Source organism: Rhinoderma darwinii, chromosome 2 (genome assembly GCF_050947455.1).
Source record: "Rhinoderma darwinii isolate aRhiDar2 chromosome 2, aRhiDar2.hap1, whole genome shotgun sequence".
In the NCBI taxonomy this organism is placed as follows: domain Eukaryota; kingdom Metazoa; phylum Chordata; class Amphibia; order Anura; family Rhinodermatidae; genus Rhinoderma; species Rhinoderma darwinii.
The window spans coordinates 459,522,720-459,547,447 of NC_134688.1; the positions used below are offsets into that span (position 1 = coordinate 459,522,720).

The 24,728-nt window shown below is 45.9% G+C and overlaps 1 protein-coding gene across 3 annotated transcripts in view; it reads left to right on the top strand.

The window, feature by feature from the left end:
• Positions 1-3,149: 3,149 nt before the first annotated feature.
• Positions 3,150-24,728, top strand: part of GART (phosphoribosylglycinamide formyltransferase, phosphoribosylglycinamide synthetase, phosphoribosylaminoimidazole synthetase) — a 58,516-nt gene continuing 36,937 nt past the window's right edge. The window contains exons 1-4 of one of the 3 annotated variants that reach the window (XM_075854568.1): positions 3,150-3,218; positions 4,213-4,359; positions 18,591-18,686; positions 21,937-22,111. In XM_075854568.1, the coding sequence (XP_075710683.1) occupies positions 4,215-4,359; positions 18,591-18,686; positions 21,937-22,111 (416 nt within the window). In that variant the 5' untranslated portion in view covers positions 3,150-3,218; positions 4,213-4,214. Of the gene's footprint in view, positions 3,219-3,241; positions 3,507-4,212; positions 4,360-18,590; positions 18,687-21,936; positions 22,112-24,728 lie in introns of those variants that run through there. The other 2 variants (XM_075854569.1, XM_075854567.1) reach the window with 2 other exon arrangements.

Below are 24,728 nucleotides of genomic sequence, written 5' to 3' on the forward strand. Positions count from 1 at the left end.
TAACGTGCCTCCATTTTGGAAGACTGTATAAAGTTTTTCAGTAAACGTGAGTTATTCAAATCTCCTGTGTCGTCTGGTCCCTGCACTGCATAACATCAAGGGCACCCCACATACCACCTTGCCAGGCGCACACATACTACTACCACCATCACGGGAGTTGCTACGGGGGAAAAGACTATCACCACCATCATCCATAGTGCAGCCCCCCTGTCACTGTGCCAGCCCGAAAAGGAGCGAGGGAGGAGAGGTAGAGATTCCTACAGATACCTCAGGCCATACACCGTGCACTTCACTACTGCTCCCATCCTCCTGGGAAGCTCTTCCTCGTGGTTGCTGCACGCATGTATCTCAATGGACAGCGTGAAGGCTCAGTTGAAAAATAGAATATGTCCTATTATCTTCTGTTTTCACGGATCCCTTGATAAACTCAAGTCTATGGGGATCCGTAAAAAAACGGGATCCGCACGGGTGCAACTCGGACGTGAAAGTTGGCCATTTTTCACATCCAAGTTGGCACTCGTTCGTGTGAATCTAGCAGTGGAAAAAATCTGATGTGTGTTCTGCCGATATTATGCGGCAGAAATCTGAGGCTGACTTTCAGATTTCTGTTAGTGGCTTTCGATGCTGTTTTTGCGGTGGAATACGCCTTGAAAAACAGTGTAAAGAAGTGACATGTCACTTTTTATTTTCAGGAAAGTGGTGTGCTATTCTGCCTGCTGAAAATTCTGCCCGGTCTGAATAACAGGACGGTTTCCCATTGACATTAATGAGAGCCTTGTTACCAACTGAATTCACACTGATTCCAGCGCAGAAAATGCATCGAAAACAGCGTGTAAATTCTGTAGTGTAAACAGGGCCTAAGGCCTACGCACGCACACACACACAAATTTTTTACAAGCCTTTCTAGTGCAGTTTTTATGGTGGTTTTATTTTGGCGTTTTTCTAGTCTATGGGAGAAATGCCTAAAAAGAAAGAATTTTACCATCCTGTCGCAGAGTTCATGACCTAAAAAAAAACCACCATGTACAATTCAACAACATTACACACAGAGGGATCTATTTCCAGCATTTTTTTCTTTTAATGTTGATGATTATGGCAACAGTTAATGAAAACCCAAAATTTAGTGTCTCAGAAAATGTGAATATTATATAAGCCCATTTTCAAAAATGATTTTTAATACAGAAATGTTGGCCTACTGAAAAGTATGTCCAGTATCTACCCTCAATACTTGGTCGGGGCTCCGACTCTGCATGAATTACTGCATCAATGCGGCGTGGCATGGAGGCGATCAGCCAGTGGCACTGCTGAGGGGTTATCAATGCGGCGTGGCATGGAGGCGATCAGCCTGTGGCACTGCTGAGGTGTTATCAATGCGGCGTGGCATGGAGGCGATCAGCCTGTGGCACTGCTGAGGTGGTATCAATGTGGCGTGGCTCGGAGGCGATCAGCCTGTGGCACTGCTGAGGTGTTATCAATGCGGTGTGGCATGGAGGCGATCAGCCTGTGGCACTGCTGAGGTGTTATCAATGCGGTGTGGCATGGAGGCGATCAGCCTGTGGCACTGCTGAGGGGTTATCAATGCGGCGTGGCATGGAGGTCATCAGCCTGTGGCACTGCTGAGGGGTTATCACTGCGGCGTGGCATGGAGGCGATCAGCCTGTGGCACTGCTGAGGGGTTATCAATGCGGCGTGGTATGGAGGCGATCAGCCTGTGGCACTGCTGATGTGTTATCAATGTGGCGTGGCGTGGAGGCGATCAGCCCGTGTCACTGCTGAGGTGTTATCAATGCGGCGTGACATGGAGGCGATCATCCTGTGGCACTGCTGACGTGTTATCGATGCGGCGTGGCATGGAGGCGACCAGCCTGTGGCACTGCTGAGGGGTTATCAATGCGGCGTGGCATGGAGGCGATCAGCCTGTGGCACTGCTGAGGTGTTATCAATGCGGCGTGGCATGGAGGTGATCGGCCTGTGGCACTGCTGAGGTGTTATCAATGCGGCGTGGCATGGAGGCGATCAGCCTGTGGCACTGCTGACGTGTTATCAATGCGGCGTGGCATGGAGGCGATCAGCCTGTGGCACTGCTGAGGTGTTATCAATGCGGCGTGGCATGGAGGCGATCAGCCTGTGGCACTGCTGAGGTGTTATCAATGCGGCGTGGCATGGAGGCGATCAGCCTGTGGCACTGCTGAGGTGTTATCAATGCGGCGTGGCATGGAGGCGATCAGCCTGTGGCACTGCTGAGGTGTTATCAATGCGGCGTGGCATGGAGACGATCAGCCTGTGGCACTGCTGAGGTGTTATCACTGTGGTGTGGCAAGGCGGTGATTAGCCTGTGGCACTGCTGAGGTGTTCTCAATGCGGCGTGGCATGGAGACGATCAGTCTATGGCACTGCTGAGGTGTTATGGAAGCCCAGGTTGCTTATATATCGGCCTTCAACTCGTCTGCATTGTTGGGTCTGGGGTCTCATCTTCCTCTTGACAATACCCTATAGATTCTTTATGGGATTTAGGTCAGGTGAGTTTGCTGGCCAATCAGGCGCAGTGATACTGTGGTTATTACACCAGGTATTGGTACTATTGGCAGTGTGGGCAGGTGCCAAGTCCTGCTGGAAAATGAAATCGGCATCTCCATAAAGCTGTCAGCAGAGGGAAGCATGAAGTGGCGCGTAAAAAAAACGGCCTGTCGGAACAGAACGCCGTTTTCTCATTGCAATCAATGGGCAGATGTTTGGCTGCGTTCTGCTTCCAATTTTTTGGTTGTTTTTCGTCAGTTTACGGCCTGAAAAATGGCCAAAGGTAAACCTTGTGAACATCCCCTTATTGTTTGCCATAATCATCAACATTAAAAGAAAGAAATGCTGGAAATAGATCACTCTGTGTGTAATGAATCTATATAATATATGAGTTTCACTTTTTGAATTGAATTACTGAAATAAATAAACTTTTCTATGATATTCTAATTCATTGAGAAGGACTAGTATATATTTTTTATTTGAGGAGCAGTGACTGATGGTGGTCGCCTGCAGAATCATCACTTTTGAATTTCTGTCCAAATCTCCAAAACCTAAACTTTTGGTTATGCAATAAAGTCTTCCGACCAGCAGGTGGCGCTAGAAACGCGCATATCAGTGCAGCTTGTGGGACTCATGTGTCATCCTCTCCCCCGTGGGTCCTGTGCAGAACACGTGGGTCAGTCCTGTCGTCCCGGTGCCCGGTGAGTGCACTGCTGTGTAATACAAGCGGCTCTACTAAAGCAGGGACATCGGCCGCCACATTAACACACGTCACACCCCAGCGGGCAACTGTAGTAAATCGCGGGTGAGCGCCTGCTTCTATATAGTCGATGTTATTAAACTTCCGGCCAGCAGGGGGCAGTGTGGTGGAGCGCCAATGAGCTGTTACATTGTATTCAGTGTATAAGCTGCCGGTGCAGTTAGTTGTGGTCACTCATTCACACGAGGGGCTGCCGTACAGATCTCACTGCTGGGTACAGAGCTGGGAGGTAAGACTACACCTGTATGGCTATATTATATATATAATAATATCTATATGGTCATGTACTATGTATATTATACATGCATTGTATTCATAGGTTATGCTTGTATGGAGTTCTCCTTTAATCTTCTCCTACCGTAGATATATACGTGCAGGTAATAGGAGCTGCAATTTAAAGGAGAACTCCATACATATAACTATCTCCAGTTCTTTCTATGCCTCATGGTTGACTATTGTATAAGGCCATATTAACACTTTGTGTTCTGTCAAGGTTTTTTTTTTTCTTGAAGCTGTCAATGATATTTGGCCTATCAGAGCCGCAGTTTCTACAGTTTGCTGCAATGTATCCACCATAGGTTTTGTTGCCATTGGCTTAGGGAATATTCGCATGTTCTAGTTTTGCCACAACTTTCTGTAAATAAAGCAATATGATTGTGGCATCACGCTATCTGCAGAGTCACCACCGGCACACGTAGACGCACTCTTATATTTTACCCCCTGAGTGCAGATCTTGGTGGTTCCGGTATATTGATGATTTATTTATGCTTGGCACGCTCTGGTCTGTAGCCTGATATATGCATGTGTTACCCGTGTGGCACATCTGGTGCAAACAAGTAAAATTGCACGTGGCCCGTCCCTCCATTTCAGTTAACCCGTCACCCTCCTGTCTCCCTTGTGACTCACGTTGTCCATTTTTTGTTTGTTTCGGGCAGAGATGGCTGAAACGGTTCTTGTGATTGGTAGTGGAGCCAGAGAACATGCTTTAGCCTGGAAACTGGCACAGTCTGCCCACGTCAAGCAGGTTCTTGTTGCCCCGGGAAATGCAGGCACTGCCAACAACGGAAAGATCTCAAATTCTGGTAAGCTTGGTAGTGTCCATGTAAAAATATAAAAATGTGTGTAGTGTTATCTCAATGTTGTTTTTATATGTCCGGTTTTGTCTGTTCACTGCACTAGAGACCACTGGCCTCTTCAGAGACGGACTAAGAATTGTCTGTACCCCCTGGTAAGAATGGTCACGGACTCCTTACCTCTTTGGACTCTGTATGAGCTGTGTAAATCTGTATGCAGTAGGCTCCCCCTTGTGGTGTCTTGTGGTATGATATAATTCTTAGATGGGATTCAGAGGTCCTGGTTTCTGGGCCCTCTAATTACCTGGACACTTGTGCAGTGCCCTATTACCTGATCAGTGGGCCACCATGCAGGACACAGCCTGGAAAGGTTGGAATCTGGGTTGTTAACCCCTTAAGGACGCAGCCTAGTTTGGGCCTTAAGGCTCAGAGCCCATTTTTCAAATCTGACATATTTCACTTTATGTGGTAATAACGTCGGAATGCTTAAACCTATCCAAGCGATTCTGAGATTGTTTTCTCGTGACACTTTGGGCTTCATGTTCGTGGTAAAATTTGGTCGATATATTCAGTGTTTATTGGTGAAAAATTGCAAAATTTAGAGAAAATTTTGAAAAAATTGCATTTTTCAGAATTTAAATGCATCTGCTTGTAAAACAGACGGTTATACCACCCCAAATAGTTACTAGTTCACATTTCCCATATGTCTACTTTAGATTGGCATCGTTTTTTTAACATTCTTTTATTTTTCTTGGACGTTACAAGGCTTAGAACATAAACAGCAATTTCTCATATTTTTAAGAAAATTTCAAAAGCCTTTTTTTTAAGGTACCTCTTGAGTTCTGAAGTGGCTTTGAGGGGCCTATGTATTAGAAACCCCCATAAAACACCCCATTTTAAAAACTAGACCCCTCAAAGTATTCAAAACAGCATTTAGAAAGTTTTTTAACCCTTCAGGCATTTCACAGGAATTAAAGCAATGTGGAGGTGAAATTTGCAAATTTCATTTTTCTTGCTGAATTTCAATATTATTCCATTTTTTTCTGTAACACAGAAGATTTTACCAGAGAAATACTACTAAATATGTATTGTCCAGATTCTGCAGTTTTTAGAAATGTCCCACATGTGGCTCTAGTGCGCTCGTGGAATAAAACACAAGCCTCAGAAACAAAGGAGCACCTAGTGCATTTTGAGGCCTCTTTTTTATTAGAATATATTTTAGGCAGCATGCCAGGTTTGAAGAGGTGTTGAGGTATGAAAGCAATGGAAACCCACCAGAAGTGACCCCATTTTGGAAACTAGACCCCTCAAGGAATTCATTTATGGTTGTTGTTATCATTTTGACCACACCGTTTTTTCACAGCACCTATTTGAATTGGGCTGTGAATTAAAAAAATGATATTTTTTTCCATTAAGATGTAATTTTTGTTCAAAATTTCTTATTTTCACAAGGAATAAAACACCCCATTTTGTTGCCCAATTTGTCCTGAGTGCGGCAATACCCCATTTGTGGTGATAAACTGATGTTTGGGCCCATGGCAGGACTCAGAAGGAAAGGACCACCATTTGGCCTACTGGAGCTTTTCTTGTGCTAAGTCATGTATGCAGAAGCCCCTGAGGTACCAGTACAGTTAAAACCCCCGAGAAGTGACCCCATTTTAAAAACTACACCCCTTAAGACATTCATCTAGTGGTGTAGTGAGCATTTTGACCCCACAGTTATTGTGTAAAAGGTAATGCGCAGCAGATGGTGCAAAGTGAGATTTGCAATTTCCTATGCATATATGCCATTTCAGTGTCTGATATATTGTGCCCAGCATGTGCCACTGGAGACATACACCCCATAAATTGTAATGTGGGTTCTCCCGGGTACGGCAATACCCTACATGTGGCTGTTATTAGCTGCCTGGGCACACGACAGGGCTCAGAAGGGAAGGACCACCATTTAGCCTACTGGAGCTTTTCTGGTGCTAAGTCATGTAGGCAGAACCCCTGAGGTACCAGTACAGTTGAAACCCCCGAGAAGTGACCCCATTTTAAAAACTACACCCCTTAAGACATTCATCTAGTGGTGTAGTGAGCATTTTGACCCCACAGTTATTGTGTAAAAGGTAATGCGCAGCAGATGGTGCAAAGTGAGATTTGCAATTTCCTATGCATATATGCCATTTCAGTGTCTGATATATTGTGCCCAGCATGTGCCACTGGAGACATACACCCCATAAATTGTAATGTGGGTTCTCCCGGGTACGGCAATACCCTACATGTGGCTGTTATTAGCTGCCTGGGCACACGACAGGGCTCAGAAGGGAAGGACCACCATTTAGCCTACTGGAGCTTTTCTGGTGCTAAGTCATGTAGGCAGAACCCCTGAGGTACCAGTACAGTTGAAACCCCCGAGAAGTGACCCCATTTTAAAAACTACACCCCTTAAGACATTCATCTAGTGGTGTAGTGAGCATTTTGACCCCACAGTTATTGTGTAAAAGGTAATGCGCAGCAGATGGTGCAAAGTGAGATTTGCAATTTCCTATGCATATATGCCATTTCAGTGTCTGATATATTGTGCCCAGCATGTGCCACTGGAGACATACACCCCATAAATTGTAATGTGGGTTCTCCCGGGTACGGCAATACCCTACATGTGGCTGTTATTAGCTGCCTGGGCACACGACAGGGCTCAGAAGGGAAGGACCACCATTTAGCCTACTGGAGCTTTTCTGGTGCTAAGTCATGTAGGCAGAACCCCTGAGGTACCAGTACAGTTGAAACCCCCGAGAAGTGACCCCATTTTAAAAACTACACCCCTTAAGACATTCATCTAGTGGTGTAGTGAGCATTTTGACCCCACAGTTATTGTGTAAAAGGTAATGCGCAGCAGATGGTGCAAAGTGAGATTTGCAATTTCCTATGCATATATGCCATTTCAGTGTCTGATATATTGTGCCCAGCATGTGCCACTGGAGACATACACCCCATAAATTGTAATGTGGGTTCTCCCGGGTACGGCAATACCCTACATGTGGCTGTTATTAGCTGCCTGGGCACACGACAGGGCTCAGAAGGGAAGGACCACCATTTAGCCTACTGGAGCTTTTCTGGTGCTAAGTCATGTAGGCAGAACCCCTGAGGTACCAGTACAGTTGAAACCCCCGAGAAGTGACCCCATTTTAAAAACTACACCCCTTAAGACATTCATCTAGTGGTGTAGTGAGCATTTTGACCCCACAGTTATTGTGTAAAAGGTAATGCGCAGCAGATGGTGCAAAGTGAGATTTGCAATTTCCTATGCATATATGCCATTTCAGTGTCTGATATATTGTGCCCAGCATGTGCCACTGGAGACATACACCCCATAAATTGTAATGTGGGTTCTCCCGGGTACGGCAATACCCTACATGTGGCTGTTATTAGCTGCCTGGGCACACGACAGGGCTCAGAAGGGAAGGACCACCATTTAGCCTACTGGAGCTTTTCTGGTGCTAAGTCATGTAGGCAGAACCCCTGAGGTACCAGTACAGTTGAAACCCCCGAGAAGTGACCCCATTTTAAAAACTACACCCCTTAAGACATTCATCTAGTGGTGTAGTGAGCATTTTGACCCCACAGTTATTGTGTAAAAGGTAATGCGCAGCAGATGGTGCAAAGTGAGATTTGCAATTTCCTATGCATATATGCCATTTCAGTGTCTGATATATTGTGCCCAGCATGTGCCACTGGAGACATACACCCCATAAATTGTAATGTGGGTTCTCCCGGGTACGGCAATACCCTACATGTGGCTGTTATTAGCTGCCTGGGCACACGACAGGGCTCAGAAGGGAAGGACCACCATTTAGCCTACTGGAGCTTTTCTGGTGCTAAGTCATGTAGGCAGAACCCCTGAGGTACCAGTACAGTTGAAACCCCCGAGAAGTGACCCCATTTTAAAAACTACACCCCTTAAGACATTCATCTAGTGGTGTAGTGAGCATTTTGACCCCACAGTTATTGTGTAAAAGGTAATGCGCAGCAGATGGTGCAAAGTGAGATTTGCAATTTCCTATGCATATATGCCATTTCAGTGTCTGATATATTGTGCCCAGCATGTGCCACTGGAGACATACACCCCATAAATTGTAATGTGGGTTCTCCCGGGTACGGCAATACCCTACATGTGGCTGTTATTAGCTGCCTGGGCACACGACAGGGCTCAGAAGGGAAGGACCACCATTTAGCCTACTGGAGCTTTTCTGGTGCTAAGTCATGTAGGCAGAACCCCTGAGGTACCAGTACAGTTGAAACCCCCGAGAAGTGACCCCATTTTAAAAACTACACCCCTTAAGACATTCATCTAGTGGTGTAGTGAGCATTTTGACCCCACAGTTATTGTGTAAAAGGTAATGCGCAGCAGATGGTGCAAAGTGAGATTTGCAATTTCCTATGCATATATGCCATTTCAGTGTCTGATATATTGTGCCCAGCATGTGCCACTGGAGACATACACCCCATAAATTGTAATGTGGGTTCTCCCGGGTACGGCAATACCCTACATGTGGCTGTTATTAGCTGCCTGGGCACACGACAGGGCTCAGAAGGGAAGGACCACCATTTAGCCTACTGGAGCTTTTCTGGTGCTAAGTCATGTAGGCAGAACCCCTGAGGTACCAGTACAGTTGAAACCCCCGAGAAGTGACCCCATTTTAAAAACTACACCCCTTAAGACATTCATCTAGAGTGTAGTGAGCATTTTGACCCAACAGTTATTGTGTAAAAGGTAATGCGCAGTAGATGGTGCAAAGTGAGATTTGCAATTTCCTATACATATATGCCATTTCAGTGTCCGATATATTGTGCCCAGCATGTGCCACCGGAGACATACACCCCATAAATTGTAATGTGGGTTCTCCCGGGTACGGCAATACCCTACATGTGGCTGTTATTTGCTGCTTGGGCACATGGCAGGGCTCAAAAGGGAAAGATGAGGGGGATAAGCTGTGCGGAGTGCATCAGGGTAAATTAAAAATCAATGGATGTATGGTAAATTTTAAAACAATCTTTCATACAGAGCCCTGGTTTTTCGGGACACGTGTCGCATTGGTATGTTGTGTCCTTCCTTATCCCCCTCTTATAGCACACTTTGCACCTCTTTTGACTTTTTCCCTTCTTGCCAGTTTGGGGAACTTCTCCTGGAAAGTGTTGCCCTGGTACGATGCGTGTGGCCTCGCTTCCAGAAGTACTGGGTGCCCCTCCTTCCTGGTCGCCAAAAATTAGGTTCTTTATAACCACCTCTTGAAATTCCAGGAAAGTTCCCCTCTGGCCTGCACATCGACGTAGCACGTACACATTGTACAATGCCATCTGTATGATGTGCACGGCCAGCTTCTTATACCACACCCTCGATTTCCGCGTAGCGCTGTAGGGCTTCAGGACTTGATCTGACAAGTCCACCCCTCCCATGTACCTATTGTAGTCCAGGATGCAATCTGGTTTGGGGGTCTCTGTACTGGTACCTCGTACAGGTACATGGGTACTGGTGTGGCCATGTATTGTTGTCAATACAAGGACATCTCTCTTGTCCTTGTACTTGACACACAATATGTTGCTACTAGAATGTGCCCTGCTCTCACCCCTTCTGAGTGTTTGCCCAAGCAGTGTTTTAGGGAGGCCTCTAAGATTTTTTCTAGCAGTGCCGCATGCCGCAGTCCTTCTGGAAGCGAGGCACTTGAAGAGCGGGACGCTGGTATAAAAATTATCCAGGTAGAGGTGGTAACCCTGGTCCAGCAGTGGGTGCACCAAATCCCACACAATTTTTGCGTTAATTCCCAGTAAGGGGGGGCATTCTGGGGGCTGAATACTGCTGTCCTTCCCTTCATATATCCTGAATTTATATGTATACCCTGATGCACTCTCGCACAGCTTATACAACTTCACGCCATACCTTGCCCTCTTACTTGGCAGGTATTGGCGGAATTGAAGCCTCCCTTTAAAATGTACCAGGGACTCATCAATGGAAATACACTTCTCGGGGGTGTATGCTTGGGCAAACCGGGCACTGAAATGGTCTAATAGGGGTCTCAGTTTATATAAACGGTCAAAACTGGGGTCATCTCGGGGTGGGCACTGCTCATTATCGGCATAATGTAGGAAGCGAAGTATTGCCTCATAACGCATCCTGGACATGGCCATACGGTACATCGGGGTGTGGTATAGGATGTCCGTGCTCCAGTAGGTCCTAATGGATGGCTTTTTTAGAAGCCCCATGTTCAAGAGCAGTCCCCAGAACTTGCCCAACTCTGCTGCGTTTACAGGAGTCCACCTCTGGGATTGGGCATAAAATGAGTTGGGGTTCTTGGTGATATACTGTTGGGCATATAAATTAGTCTGGGTGACCATTAGCTCTATAAAGTTATCAGTGAAGAAGAACTTGAAAAAGTCCATCTCACTGAACCCTGCCGTGTTAAATTTGATGCCTGGGCTGCCCGTGTACTCAGGGATTTGGGGTTCATAATGGTCTGGTGTGGGTGTCCAAATGGGGTCACTTCGCTCAGGGGTATCACTTGTTGTGGGGTCACTTCTCTCAGGGATTTCTACTATGGTGGTGGTCCTGGGGCGTCTCCTAGGGGGTCCCTCCTCTTCATCGCTGGATGAGGAGGTAGACAAATAAAATACTGTATCGCCATCCGACGAGTCTGTGTCGGAGGCCAGAAATGCATACGCCTCTTCAGCAGTAAATGTCCGTTGGGACATGCTTGTTGTGCGAAGACAAAATTTATATACTGCAAAAAAATAAATCCCTAACTGGGAGCAATAGGATAGCACAACTAGCACAAATGTGTGTTTTGTTTTTAGAGAGCAAGTGGACTTCCCTGACACTAAAGCTAACTAGGGCGAGGGTTCCTAACACTAAACCTAACTAAATTTTATGTGGACTTCCCTAACGCTAAACCTAACTACGGCGACGATTCCCTGACACTAAACCTATCTAGATTATTTCAAGCTTCCCTGACACTAAACCTAACTACGGTGACGGGTGCCTGACACTAAACCTATCTAATTATTCCGAGCTTCCCTGACGCTAAACCTAACTACGGTGATGGATCCCTAACGCTAAGCCTATCTACGGTGACCGATTCCTGACGCTAAATTCCCTGACACTATACCTAACTACGCTTTTTGACGGTTCCCTGACACTAACTAACCCTAATACTAAACTAACCAGTTAAATTTTCAAAATTGGCTAAACTAACTATTTTTTTTTGTTTCTTTTTTTTCTTTTTATATTTTTTTTTTTGTTTTATGTTTTATATAGAAAAAAATGAAAAAAAAAATCCCCAGGGACCAAGAAATGTGGTCCTGAAGACTGAAAAGTGGTCAGTGATAGGAGATCACTGACCAAAAAACGTGGGTAGAACTCAAAGAGGAAGGGAACAGGAGTGGGTAGTGGATGGGGTGGTGGGAAGCAAAAAAAACGTTGTTTTAGAAACTTTTTTTCACTTTTTTTCACTTCTTTTCTCTCTGACTCTCTGCTCACAACCGATCTCAACGCCTCGCTAACTCCAACAGGGCGTTCAGGGCGGTTGCAGCAGGATGTGAGGTCAGAGAGAGGAAGTGACGAGAATGATCGCTGCTATTGGCTAGTTACTCACTGACTAGCCAATAGCGGCGATCGGCGAGGCGGGACCATAGTAAATGGTCCCGGCCCATTATGCTGTGATAGCATGCTGTCAGAAACAGCAGCTATCACAGCTCAGGAACGCCGGGCTCGAGCACTGCTGTGCTGAATGAGACCGATCGCTGCTATTGGCTAGTTACTCACTGACTAGCCAATAGCGGCGATCGGCGAGGCGGGACCATAGTAAATGGTCCCGGCCCATTATGCTGTGATAGCATGCTGTCAGAAACAGCAGCTATCACAGCTCAGGAACGCCGGGCTCGAGCACTGCTGTGCTGAATGAGACCGATCGCTGCTATTGGCTAGTTACTCACTGACTAGCCAATAGCGGCGATCGGCGAGGCGGGACCATAGTAAATGGTCCCGTCCCATTATGCCGTGATAGCCTGCTGTCAGAAACAGCAGCTATCACAGCGCATGAACGCGCCGGGCGCGCGCACCGCTGTTCTAACTGCAAGACGTACTATTACGGCATGGAGCGCGAACGATAGAGCTGCCATGACGTAATAGTACGTCATGGAGCGGGAAGGGGCTAATACTAAACTAACCAGTTAAATTTTCAAAATTGGCTAAACTAACTATTTTTTTTTGTTTCTTTTTTTTCTTTTTATATTTTTTTTTTTGTTTTATGTTTTATATAGAAAAAAATGAAAAAAAAATCCCCAGGGACCAAGAAATGTGGTCCTGAAGACTGAAAAGTGGTCAGTGATAGGAGATCACTGACCAAAAAACGTGGGTAGAACTCAAAGAGGAAGGGAACAGGAGTGGGTAGTGGATGGGGTGGTGGGAAGCAAAAAAAACGTTGTTTTAGAAACTTTTTTTCACTTTTTTTCACTTCTTTTCTCTCTGACTCTCTGCTCACAACCGATCTCAACGCCTCGCTAACTCCAACAGGGCGTTCAGGGCGGTTGCAGCAGGATGTGAGGTCAGAGAGAGGAAGTGACGAGAATGATCGCTGCTATTGGCTAGTTACTCACTGACTAGCCAATAGCGGCGATCGGCGAGGCGGGACCATAGTAAATGGTCCCGGCCCATTATGCTGTGATAGCATGCTGTCAGAAACAGCAGCTATCACAGCTCAGGAACGCCGGGCTCGAGCACTGCTGTGCTGAATGAGACCGATCGCTGCTATTGGCTAGTTACTCACTGACTAGCCAATAGCGGCGATCGGCGAGGCGGGACCATAGTAAATGGTCCCGTCCCATTATGCCGTGATAGCCTGCTGTCAGAAACAGCAGCTATCACAGCGCATGAACGCGCCGGGCGCGCGCACCGCTGTTCTAACTGCAAGACGTACTATTACGGCATGGAGCGCGAACGATAGAGCTGCCATGACGTAATAGTACGTCAAGGAGCGGGAAGGGGTTAAAGGAGTATTCTCATCGTTGTTTTCTGGCATATGATTCAGATCGGTGGGGATGTGACATCTCTAGGCCCCTTCTTATTTTTCAGTGACACTCCTAGTCACCCACTGAGCAGGGGACTGCATCACAACCTTAATTTAGCACTCCCCCCCCCCCTTCATGTTAAGGATCAGTCAGGGTTCAAAAAGGCGGGACCCCTCCTATAATGTCATATCGCTAGTATAGTGGGAAAACGTCTTCAAATGCGTTGTCCAGTGAAAAACATATTGATTGCCTATCCTAAAGATAGGTTGTCAATATCTGATCGGTGAGGGTCCATCAGGTAAATGGGAGAAGGCTGTAATACCATGCTCCACCACTATGAATGTGATGGTGTTGTACAGTATGGAGCTGTGTAAGCAGTGAAGGGGAATCAGCACTCGTCCAATCGCCTTGTCCCCTTTAAACAGCTGATAGGCACGGGTGATAAGAGTCTGACCCCACCAATCAGATATTAATAGCCTGTCCTGTGGATGGTCCTTCCATATTTTTGACTGGACAAAGCCTTTAAGGTATGATGGGTAATGACCAAGTGTATCATGTGGCCAATCCAAAAAGTATATATGTTTTGATTGTCTGGAAACTTGTTCTCTACTCTTGTTAGAGATACCAGTCTCGTAACCTGCCCATATACTTTATATTCTGCCCGCTATTTAGGCGCGACTACCGATGATCGCAACTTTGTGAGGCTATAACTTTTTGTCTTTGTCAGAAAAGGGAGTTTGTCACTAACCGCATAACCTCATTGGCCGGTTCCCTTTTATAGGCTATGTACACCATTCATTCAATGTTTTTAAAGGGTAACTAAACATTTGAAAAACTTTTGATATGTCAGAAGTTTTTGATTGGTGGGGGGTCCGACCCCTGAGACCCCCACCAATCGCTTAAATGAAGCAGCAGAAGTGATCGTGTGATCGCTCACCCGCTTCGTGTCTGTTCAGCTTTCTCCGGAAAGCCGATGCATCGGAGTACAGACTCATAGACTTTATATTGAGTCCGTACACCGATACATTAATTTCCGGAGAAAGCCAAACCGACACAAAGCGCTTCTGCTGCTCCTTTTGAGCGATTGGTGGGGGTCTCAGTGCTTGGACCCCCACCAATAAAAACTTCTGACATGTCAGAAGTTTTTCAAACGTTTAGTTACGCTTTAAGTACTTTTTTTAAATTTACTTTTATTAAAAATGTATTTTCTCTTTTTATGATGCAGCTTCTTTGTATCCTGTATCATTCTCTCTCTCAGCCATTTCTGAACTGACGGCTCGGCTGAGAGCTGGTCCTGTGTGTGTGTGTCCTCCTTTATATCGACATACAGGATACATAGAAGCTGTACCATAGAAAATGATCTTTTATTTTTTTTTCAATAAGTAAATTCACAGAGGTTTTTTTTACGGGAAACTGCGTCCAAAAAGTACGAAAATGCCTCCCACTGATTTCATGCGGAGGCGGTTTTTTCCAGCGTAGGGAAAAACCGTCTCGCGGGAAAATGAAGAGAAATGCCGTATCTTCGGGCGTTTACGCCTCTGACCTCCCACTGACATCAATCGGAGGCAGAGAAAGCGTATTTCGCTGCGTTTTTTGCCTGCGGCGCTCAATGGCCGCGTGCGAAAAACGTGGCAAACGACGTGCAGGCAAAGCAAAATCTGAATTTTTCTGCCTGCAAAAAACTCAGTGTGAACATACCCTAAAAGTGCTTAAAAACCCCAAAAAACATTGATTTATTAATAAAACAAAATCCATTCTGAAGTGTACGTAGCCTATGGGCATTTATTATGGTGACATTCGTACTGGCGCACTCAACTCGTGCAGTGCCCTAAATTGTCTCCTGATCGTCTCCAAGCATCAGGTCTCCCTTGATTCTCAATTAAATGATCTACTGTACATCCTGCCCTCGTGTGAGCATCACATGGACCATCATCTGATAACGACGGCTTCCTGGAATCAGTCACGCAGAATGAGTGTGAATCTATAGTCGGTGGTCATTGCAACATTTCTAAAAAACAAAAATGGATTTTTGCAATTTCCAAAACTTGTTTTCCCTCCATAGTGAACCATTCAAGTTGAAACGTGAGCGGATGTTGTCACTGTGTATCCCCAGCCCGTATGTTCGCACAGAGTTTTTTGCAGGCAGAAAATTCTGCCTCAAAATTCAGTTTGGAATTTTGAGGCAGATTTTGATCTGCCTGCACGCCGTTTGCCGTGTTTTTCGCTCGCGCCCATTGAGCGCCACTGGCAAAAACGCAGCGAAATACGCTTTATCTGCCTCCCATTTCACGTCCCTGTTACGCGCGTTAAAACAACGGACCTCACACGATCCTATGCAATTCAATGGGGCCATTCAGACATTGTGTTTTTCCCCTGCGTGACACACACTACATGTCCTATACTTCGTCAATGGGTGCGTGAAAATCACAGACCGCACATGGACGTCATCCGTGAGCTGTCCGTGATTCACACAACAGTTGCTAAAGAAAAGATGAAAAAAAAAGTTTTTTTGCTGACCTAAAAAACGCGTGACATACGTGCATAAAAAAAAACCGCAGATGCGCACCGTACACTGATGTCACAAGGTACGGCAACGCACGCAAAACGTTGCTTTTTTTTACGCGCGCAAGACGGACACGCTCGTGTGAATAAGGCCTTACTAAGGTACAGCAGGTTAGCATGGCTGTAGCATCACACTTCTCAGGGTTTACTTATGGTCTGTAACCATGGACACACAGACCCGCATAAGAGCTGCAGACCCAAAACGGTAGGAGACTATTTGCAAAGTTGCCTCGTTTTTCATTTTAGATGCATTGGAGCAATGAGATCACTGCTGTCAGATTTTAAGTCTCAGAATAACTTATATGAGCAGATGAAGCTTTTATCTTTTTGTGTTTTTTGTTTGTTCGTTCTTGGACATAATATAGTTTTTAGTTCCCATCAATCCTCAAGGACTCCTAGTGTAGACCGTCCCTGGGTGAGCACACTCAGTTATTTCTATCTATGTGACTTTGCTATAGCAGCGACCTTTTTGACTGGAACCGGAAACTAGGCACCCCTCATTTTTAGATTTAAAGGGGAGTCCCAGGGCTTGGACCCCCACTGACCACACATTTTATGGCATACAGTCTCAATGCACTACCGTATTGGCATGAGTCCTTACCCAAGTACATTGTCTAATGTGTAAACCATAGGGTTGCACGATTCATCACATTTTTGATCCTATTTCGATACTGTGCTGGGGCAAACAGTAAATTAGTTAGCCGTAGGTCCCGCTTACTAGAACTATAGAGAACATGGCGTTCGCACTGCTAAGCGCCCGCAATGTTTTTAGTTCTCACCCGGAACCGCCGCTCGTTAGTACGGGATGAGGGAGGAACGCTCCTTCCTTTATCCACTGCCACCAATGATAATGTTTTGCAGCCAGTATTGGGGTGTTATTCACATTAACTTTAATGTTGCCACTATGTTAGGGTGTGTTCACATTAGCGTTCGCTCTCCGATGATGGGTTCCGTCAGAGGAATCCATCAACGGAAAGGCAAACGGAAACCATTGCTTCCGTTTGCATTACCATTTATTTCGATGGTAACGCTTCTGTTGCTAATGGTTTTGTTGGTTTTTTTTTGTCCCCTGAAAACTCCACAGTGCCCACTGTAGATAGTGCCACTGCCACGGAGGATTCCGCTCCTAGAGGGAGCCCCTGATGTCTATCGACAGGGGCTTCCTCGAAGAGCGGAATCCCTGGCCAGGGATTCCGCTCCAGGAGTAGCCCCTGACGTCGCGGTCCATAAATGGATAGTGACACCAGGTGCATCTCCAGTAGCGGAATTCCTTGCCAAAGCATCGGAAATGCTGTGGCAGGGAATACCGCTCCTACAGGGAACTACAGCAGCACCTGTTACGGGGCGGGGGGGTTGGTGCTATCTACATGGGGGGTCAGAGGGAGCCCCTGACACCACTGTCCATATATGGACAGTAATGTCAAGGGCTTCCCCGGTCTCCACGCTCAAAGTAGTGCTGTGTCCATGGACTCGTTGGCCAGAATCCGTTTTTACTGGCCGTTACAAGGACTGATTCCTGAAAAACGGACGATAAAAACGAATCCATTGACTTCTATGGGAGACATGGGGCCGTGAAAAAAGGCAAAAATAGGATGTGTCCTTTTTTGTGACAGCCGGTATTCATGGGTGAATACAACCCTCGAACAACATTGTTCTGAAAAGGGCATGTGACGGCCGTTAAAAAACAAAGCCAAAACGGCCGTCACACAGCCGTTTTTCACCGTCGTGTGAATGTAACCTAAGGATATATAGTTACAGAAGTTAGGCCTCATGCACACGACCGTATTTTTTCCCACCCGTAAATACGGGTCCGGTGTCACACGTATTCGACCCGTTTTGCACCCATATTTACGGGCACGTTTTTGGCGGCAAAATAGCACTGCACTAATCGGCAGCCCCTTCTCTCTATCAGTGCAGGATAGAGAGAAGGGACAGCCCTTTCTGTAATAAAAGTTAAAGAAATTTATACTTACCCGGCCGTTGTCTTGGTGACGCGTCCCTCTCTTCACATCCAGCCCGATATCCCTGGATGACGCGGCAGTCCATGTGACCGCTGCAGCCTGTGATTGACCTGTGATTGGCTGCAGCGGTCACATGGGCTGAAACGTCATCCAGGGACGGCCAGGACGTCGGGCCGGATGTCGAGAGGGACGCGTCACCAAGGCAACGGCCGGGAGACCGGACTGGAGGAAGCAGGAAGTTCTCGGTAAGTATGAACGTCTTTTTCTATTTTTATTTTTTACAGGTTGCTCTTTATTCTGATCGGTAGTCACTGTCCAGGGTGCTGAAAGAGTTACTGCCGATCAGTTAACACTTTCAGCTCCCTGGACAGTGACTATTTACTGACGTCGCTTAGCAACGCTGCCGTAATGACGGGTGCACACATGTAGCCACCCGTCATTACGGGAGATCCATAGACTTCTATGGACTGTCCGTGCCGTTATTATGGCCTGAAATAGGACATGTTTTATCTTTTTTAATGGCACGGGCACCTTCCCGTAAGAAAACAGGAAAGTAACCCGTGGCCAATAGAAGTCTATGAGCCCGTTATTACGGGTCGTAATTACAACCCGTAATAACGGGAGTTTTTACGGTTGTGTGCATGAGGCCTTAATCTGTTTTTTTTTCTCTTGCAGATGTTCCAACCAATGATCACAACCAGCTTATTAAATTTTGCAAAAGCAACAACATATCGCTCGTGGTGGTAGGCCCAGAAGCTCCTCTGGCTGCAGGTAATGGCCCAATCTACATTTCTTGGGCATATTAAAGGTGGGTTTTCCCCTAATGGACATTCACCAGAATAGGAGCAGAGGTGCAGCACGGTCGCTATACTGTGACTGGAGACATCTGCTTCCGGCACGGACATCTGGTGCCTGGAGGCAGCCGGAGCAGGTAATCGGTGCGAGGACCGATAAGCTGTCGGAACCTGACCAATCATTTACTGATCAACTATCCTGTGGATAGGTCATCAGTATGAAAAACTGCCCCGTCTCCTTTAACTCCTTAACGCCGAAGGACGGATATATCCGTCCTCAGCAGCTGCTAGTTCGTGCAGGAGGACGGATATATCCGTCCTGTGACGGCGCGGGTACTGTCACTGTACCCACGCGATCAGTGGCAGGAGCACGGCTGTTCTACACAGCCTGGCTCCTGCTGCAACTGCCGGAATCGAAGCGCGCGCCGATTCCGGCAGTTTAACCCATTAAATGCCGCTGTCAATAGTGACAGCGACATCTAATGTGTTTGACAGAGGGGGGAGCTCCCTCTGTCACCGGATCGGCGCCCCCGCAAACAAATCGCGGGTCGCCATCGGGTTTCCATGACAGCCGGGGGTCTAACAAAGACCCCCAGGTCTGTCTTCAGCATCTGCCTGTTAGGCGATGTCGGAGGCATGACCTAACAGGTTGCCTGTCAGTTTTACACTGACAGGCAATAATGCTTTGGTATACGAAGTATACCAAAGCATTATATATGCGATCGGCACATCGCATAGTGAAGTCCCCTGGTGGGACTAAAAAAAAAAAATGTAAAACAGTTAAAGTTTGTGAAAAAAATAAATAAATAATTACAGTCAAAGTCAAATAAAACTACTTTTTTGGCCCAAAAAGTGGTTTTATTTAGTAAAACGGTCAAAACAAATCACACATACACATATATGGTATCCCAGCGATCGTAACAACTTGACCAATAAAATTAACATATTAATTAAACCGCTGGATGAACGGCGTCCAAAGAAAACGCAAAAAACAACGTCAAAATTCTCTCTTTTCTCCCATTCCCCCCATAAAAAATAAAATAAAAGTTAATCTATAAGTCCTATGTACCCCAAAATAGTACTAATGAAAACTACACATTGTCCCGCAAAAATCAAGCCCACGTACGGCCACATCGACGGAAAAATAAAAACGTGACGGCTCTTGGAACGCGGCGATGCAAAAACAAGTAATTTTTTTCTAAAAGGCTTTTTATTGTGCAAACGTAGGAAAAACATATAAAACCTTTACATATTTGGTATCCCCGTAATCGTGCCGACCCATAGAATAAAGATAACATGTTATTTACGCTGCATAGTAAACGGCGTAAATTTATAACGTGAAAATCAATGCTGGAATAGCTGCTTATTTTCAATTCTCTCCTAAAATAAAGTTAATAAAAGTTAATCGATATATTATAAGCATCTAAAAATGGTACAATTACAAAATACAACTCGTCCCGCAAAAAACAAGCCCTTATACGGCTATGTCGACGGAATAAAAAAACAGTTACGACTCTTGGAATGCGACTGAGAAAACAAAAAATAATCCTTGGTCATTAACGTGCAAAATGGCCCGGTCATTAAGGGGTTGATCTCAGGGTTACCCCACACAAATGTTTTGTTGTGGTGGCCATTTTTGCAAAAGTGCAGCCATGTTAATTGTCAGTTTTGAATTAGTTTCTTAGCAATTGGTGGTGAATCTGTCACTTCGTCATTCAAGGAACAACCTGACAGAATAAAATTTTGCTATCGGTTTCTCAGAATTCAAAGTTGACGACTAATATGGCTGCACTTCCTCTTGTCACTTTTGCTAAAATAGCCGCTTCAATAAAACAAAAAAAATGCCAATGTCTCTGATAATTCTACATCTTTTTCTTGCTTTCAAACGTTGTTTATTTACATAACATTATTATAGTACACGAGCAGGCCGAGGGGTGGATACAGACTGCAGGGGGCCCCTGTCCACCCCCAGCGCAGCTTCTAGGCTAGGCAGACACTCTGCTTGTGCGTCATCAAGTGGCAGCCAATTACAGAGGTGATTAGAAAGCATGGCTTCTCTGTGATTGACTGACGGGATGAGGCACATACAGAAGAACTTAGTGGGCAGTCAGCAGTGCAGTATTTCTGTAGGGGAGGCAGAGGTACTCGCCGCGGCAACGTTAGCAGGTAAGGCTTCGCTTGAGCGGCTGACGTGGGCCCCCTCCCTCCCTGTGTGTAGCAGTTGGCAGTGACCTTGAGTGTTGAGGTGGAATTAGAAACTGTCCTATTGGCAGTAGCAGGTCAAGTAGACCATAGGCCCTAGGCTATTCCCCCATACTTGGCCTCCCTCTTCTCCACTGCAGCCCTACCCCGTGTCTGTAGTCAACACCTGTTTTCTGTGCTAGCGTTGACAACTAGGAGTTACCATCCCCCTTGTCAAAGTGTTCTGTCCCTACACATCCTCCTGACGAGTGAAATGGTGGTACACTTGATTTTTTTTTTTTTTTGTAGAATACAAGGATATCCTATAACAGATGTGTCAGGAGAGGTGACCGCTCCTCTATAAATCCAGTGTCTCACAGGAGACGTCTTCTTTGATTGTGGACATTCTTTCCCTTTGTTCTCTATCCTGTCCAGACTGCTGTGATGCCGTGTGGTGACTACTCCTGACCACTGCAGTGTTTCCTGCTGAGACATCTTTGGCCTCTTGCTTCTGCAGCCATCCCCGGCCTCTATTGCAATACAAATTCAGACACCAGACCCCTAAACACAGACCCCAGACCAGCACTCCAAAACTAATACAGATGCTTACATAGCAGCTCACACTCTCTACCTCTGTGGAAACTTGCTTCTCTGGCCTCAGGATCTGCACACATAATGGGGTTCTGCAGGTCCTGCACATATTGGTACCAGAGGTCATTAGACAAAGTAGTTATGTTGCCGGTTTTAATGCAATTTGCGACATACCGTGCCAAAACTGCAATGTGTAGAGCCTTGGTGTCCCCACCTCAGTAGCTACTGCCTCTGATAGGGCTGATGCCTCTCTACTGCCTATTGGTGATGACGCCCCGGGGACAGTTCCCTAAAATTGTGGACTCTCTAAAATGTATCTGCTGTTTTTGTTTTGGTACACTTTTTTTCATCTAAATCCACATGGCAGCTAAGACGTGTTATGTGAAGTGCCAATGTGAGCATGTAATCCCTCCATAGCCTTACACACTACTGAGCGCACGTCTCTTTCATTTCAGGTCTTATTGATGATTTGACTGCAGCCGGTGTGAGATCTTTTGGACCCACTGCAAAGGCCGCACAACTAGAGGCCAGCAAAAGTTTTTCCAAGGACTTTATGATCCGGCATGGTATCCCGACCGCCAAGTACAAATCCTTTACCAATCCAAAGGAAGCCTGTGACTTTATTACTAGGTAGCCAACATCAGAGAATAATTATCTGCTTTCTCTTGCTGTTGATCTCGTGATGTCTTCTGCATCGCTGTCAGGCTTCCCACTCCGATTGGACATAGTCACAGCGATGTAGAGTACCAGGCCTACTGAGGAGATTTAATCACAATTCGCATATTTGGCACCAAAATGCAGCGGGGGCCTTAGCGGGACAATGGGAGGGGGGATTTAGCAGCAATGGAATCGGGAGGACGCCGGGAATAAGGGGAGGTATGTGGTTGAAGAAAACATGACTGTTACTTTTTTAAAGGCTTTGTCCACCTTCGCAACCTATTATTTACTTTTCCAACGCATCAAATCAGACGACAAAGGGTTTGTTTGTAGACTGTTATTTTGGAGAAACATAGGTTTGCATGGGAGCTGTAGACCTGAAACTGTAGGACGTTTTTAATATAAGGCTATTTGCAAAGTTGCTCCTTTTTTAAACATTTTTAGATGCATTAGAGAAATAAAAAGAATATATAGAATATATGGTTGTAAAGGGAGCCTTTGTAATATGGACTTAAAGGGGAACTCCACCCAAAATATGTGGGTGAATGCGTTTGCCCCTCCAAGTTTCTAATGGTTTTTCAATGGTTTGGGTGATATTAGTTATAGGTCAGTACCATTTAAAAGGTAACTAAACTTTTTACATGTCACAGTGACGTGTCAGAAGTTTTCATGGGTGGGGGTCTGAGCAGCGAGACCCCTACCGATCGCTAAAATGAAGCGGCAGAAGCGAACGGTTGAGTGATGTGCAGCTTAGCTTCTGATTGGCTTTTATCGGGAAGCCAAGCGAGCGGTGTGTGGACCCATAGACTTTCTATTTAGCCCGTACACTGCTCGCTTGGCTATCCGGAAAAAATCCAAATCAGAAATGCAGTGGCACAGCGCTCACCTGGGCGCTTCTACTGCTTTGTTTTAGCGATCGGGCTCCGTGCTCGGACACCCACCAATGAAAACTTCTGGCATGTCACTTTCATTGGTGGGGGTCTGAGCACGGAGCCCGATCGCTAAAACAAAGCAGTAGAAGCGCCCAAGTGAGCGCTGTGCCACTGCATTTCTGATTTGGATTTTTTCTGGATAGCCAAGCGAGCAGTGTACGGGCTAAATAGAAAGTCTATGGGTCCACACACCGCTCGCTTGGCTTCCCGATAAAAGCCAATCAGAAGCTAAGCTGCACATCACTCAACCGTTCGCTTCTGCCGCTTCATTTTAGCGATCGGTAGGGGTCTCGCTGCTCAGACCCCCACCCATCAAAACTTCTGACACGTCACTATGACATGTAAAAAGTTTAGTTACCCTTTAGGGAGCCTTGTCAGACAGGTTTGCTATGAGCTATTGGTATCTTTTACTTTTAAATGAGTTTTTCCAGAAACAGCGCCACTTCTTTCCATGGCTATGTCTGGTATTGCAGCTTAACTAATGAAAATAAAATAAGCTGTTTCTTTATCAGCCGATTGGATCCATCAGGGCTCCGTTATGAATGGAAGCCATGAAGCTAATGTGAACAATCTCTGAATAAGACTGTACAACTTTTTGATGGAAATAACATCTTTCACTGAAAGAGTTGTTGTCGTTGCAAAATGCAAATTACAGTTGCAAGGAAAAGTAAACAATTACCTGGGTTTCTGCATAGAATAAGTGACACTAATGCCCCTTTCACACGACCATTGTGCCACTCGGGCTGTTTTTGACGGCATCCGAGGGGCACCCGATAGTCTTCATGGACCCATTCACTTTAGCGGGTGAATTGGGTCCATAAAAATGGGCCGTCTCCGGTCCGAGGAAAGATAGGACATGTTCTATCTTTATTCGGATCACTGGTGGGACTCGGACGGCGCAATTGTTCGTGTGCATGATGCGTTCTAGTCCTAACACAATCTAACCTAACTAATAACACACAAACAGTCGTACTGTTCATGTCTGTTTATTGCGGATGTTTACGCAATGTGCTCAATAATAGACATGAACAACTGTTGTGTGTTATTAGTTTAGTTGGATTGTGTTTATCGAAGTCACAATTATAGATGATCGGAGCACATTTTATTAGTAACTGGCTTTCTGCATTGATTCCAAAGGGTTCACTTGCTTTTTTTTTTTTTTTGTAACTGTATCTGCAACATTCTCTTTCTAATGGAGCGCTACTGGCAAAGCTAGAAAATTGTGGAGGAGGGGTATCTTCTAAAAACACCAAAGAGAGAACCCAGAGCACCCCCCCTCTCTCACCCTGCATTAATTAAAGTGTAGCTAAACGTTTGACAAACTTCTGACGTGATAGTGACACGTCAGAAGTTTGTATTGGTGGGGGTCCGAGCACGGAGACCCCCACCAATCGCTAGAACGAAGCAGATGAAGCACTTGTGTGAGCGCTCAGCTGCTTCGTGTCTGTTCGGCTTTTTACGGAAATAAATGTATCGGTGTACGGACTCAATGGAAAGTCTATGAGCCCGTACTCCGATACATCGGCTTTCCGGAAAAAGCCGAACAGACACAAAGCGGATGAGCGCTCACACGGGCACTTCAGCTGCTTCATTCTAGCAATTGGCGGAGGTCTCAGCGCTTGGACCCCCACCAATCCAAACTTCTGACATGTCACTAT